The following is a 1,237-nucleotide window of genomic DNA, read 5'->3' on the forward strand; positions in this document are numbered from 1 at the left end:
AAATAAGCAAGCATGTATAGGAATTTCCTTATATACTTGTAGATAATAAGCTAGGCTTCCAAACCCTACAAAGAAATGCTAGTGAGCCCTCATTCATCATCCAATCCAAAAATGATTTTTCAAGTTCTTTTCATCGTTTCTCTCCTAATAACATCTCTCTCTTCTGCTGATATTGCTTTCGACTATTGTGTTGGAGATCTCACCTTACCTAGTGGCCCAACAGGCTATTCTTGTAAGGATCCTGCAAAAGTCACGGCAGATGACTTCGTTTACTCAGGTTTAAGTGTTGCGGGAAACACTAAGAACCTTTTTAAATTCGGTGCAAGTACCGCATTTGCTTCTCAGTTCCCGGGTTTAAACGGTATGGGTCTTTCCTTAACACGGGCAGACTTGGAAGTAGGTGGAGCCGTACCGATCCACACTCATCGAGTGTCGGAGCTAATCATTGTAATTGAAGGTACAATTATTGCAGGGTTTATTGACACAAACAACACGGCGTACTATAAGACTTTGAACAAGGGAGATATCATGATCTTTCCACCAACACTACTACACTTCCAGGTGAATTCGGGTTCGACGCCGGTTCTTGCTTATGCGTGTTTCGCAAATGAAAATCCTGGTATTCAATTAGTCACAACTTCTTTGTTTCGAAACAATCTGCCATCGGAATTGATCGAGAAGGTCACTTTGCTAGATGATGCACAAATCAAGAAGCTTAAAAAAATATTAGGTGGAACTAATTAATCATGTTTTCTTAAGGATTGTCCCCAAAATTTGTCTTCCTTAATTTGTTTTTTAAATATAAACAATAATATTGATCAAATGTACTTCGCACGTTCCATGTTTGAAATTTGTTTGCAGCCAATCTTTTTATGGTCCCTTGGGGGCATGTTAAAGTAAAAAGTGTGGACACTGAAGGAATTCAATTCCGTGCCTTTTCTCATTGATCATAGAGTTATTTATACAAGAGTTTGTACAAGGCTAATTAGGTTACAAGGCTAATTAGGTAATTAAACATATAATTACAAACATATAATTACAATATACACAATATCTGTCACACCCCCGCAGTCAAAGCGGTAGGTTGCCGTACACTGAGACTGTCTCGAACATCATCAAAACGTACGCGTGGAAGACCTTTAGTAAAGATGTCAGCAATCTGATAACGAGACGGTACATGGCGAACACGGACTTCGCCACGAGCAACTTTTTCACGTACAAAGTGTATATCCATTTC

The 1,237-nt window shown here is 39.0% G+C and overlaps 1 protein-coding gene across 1 annotated transcript; it reads left to right on the forward strand.

Annotated features, from left to right (window-relative positions):
* Nucleotides 1-945, forward strand: LOC110792175 (auxin-binding protein ABP19a). The gene has a single exon (XM_021996985.2). It carries the CDS (start codon nt 76-78, stop codon nt 742-744), a length of 669 nt encoding a protein of 222 aa, XP_021852677.1. The 5' UTR covers nt 1-75; the 3' UTR covers nt 745-945.
* The last annotated feature ends 292 nt before the right edge of the window (nt 946-1,237 follow it).

The sequence above is a fragment of the Spinacia oleracea genome, chromosome 2 (assembly GCF_020520425.1).
Source record: "Spinacia oleracea cultivar Varoflay chromosome 2, BTI_SOV_V1, whole genome shotgun sequence".
Taxonomy (NCBI): Eukaryota; Viridiplantae; Streptophyta; class Magnoliopsida; order Caryophyllales; family Amaranthaceae; genus Spinacia; species Spinacia oleracea.

Coding starts and splice junctions, on each gene's coding strand:
- LOC110792175 (XM_021996985.2), top strand. CDS start 76: ATGCTAGTGAGCCCTCATTCATCATCCAATCCAAAAATGATTTTTCAA.